Below are 614 nucleotides of genomic sequence, written 5' to 3' on the forward strand. Positions count from 1 at the left end.
GATTTTAACCAATATAAACATTAAGAAATTATATTTTTTTATAGAGGAAAGACCAATATGTATATATATTTAAGTGTATGTGTATTTATTAATTTATCTGAATATTGTCTAAGATTATATATTTATTATTAGCTATAAATAATGGTGTTTCATATGGCCAACAGCTCAATCTTGTGGACTCCCAGAGGATCAGAGTTTAGCGTTTATGTTCACATGCTGTGGCCGTGGGTACTCATGGTATCGGAGCGAGGCAATCCATGGTCGACTATAAACAACGTTGAGCCCAAGGCCTTCAGACAGGCCTTTCCAAACACACCTATCTTTGGCTTCTTCGGAGGAGGAGAGATTGGTTGTGTCACTTCCCAAAATTCAATAGCACAGAAGCAGATGAGGAACATGGGTGTTAGATACAAGAAGCGGAAAAAGAAAAAATTATTCCATCAGTTCTCACAATTATTGTTCTTTTATCATTTTTGTGATAATCTTAATTACATAGGTTTCCTGTGCATTATGTCAGAAGAATGAGCTTTTTTTTAATCTTTATATTGTGTAGAAGGTTCTGTAAAAACTGTTGGCTTTTTGTATGTGAACAAAAAGAACATGAGTGATAGTTG

The 614-nt window shown here is 34.2% G+C and overlaps 1 protein-coding gene across 1 annotated transcript in view; it reads left to right on the forward strand.

Annotated features, from left to right (window-relative positions):
- Positions 1-614, forward strand: part of LOC119593018 — a 27676-nt gene that overhangs the window by 25842 nt on the left and 1220 nt on the right. Inside the window, exon 7 of the mRNA XM_037941911.1 lies at positions 165-614. This exon is cut by the window's right edge and continues 1220 nt beyond it. Coding sequence (XP_037797839.1) covers positions 165-200 — 36 coding nt within the window. The 3' untranslated portion in view covers positions 201-614. The remainder of the gene's footprint in view (positions 1-164) is intronic.

Source organism: Penaeus monodon, chromosome 31, assembly GCF_015228065.2.
Source record: "Penaeus monodon isolate SGIC_2016 chromosome 31, NSTDA_Pmon_1, whole genome shotgun sequence".
Taxonomy (NCBI): Eukaryota; Metazoa; Arthropoda; class Malacostraca; order Decapoda; family Penaeidae; genus Penaeus; species Penaeus monodon.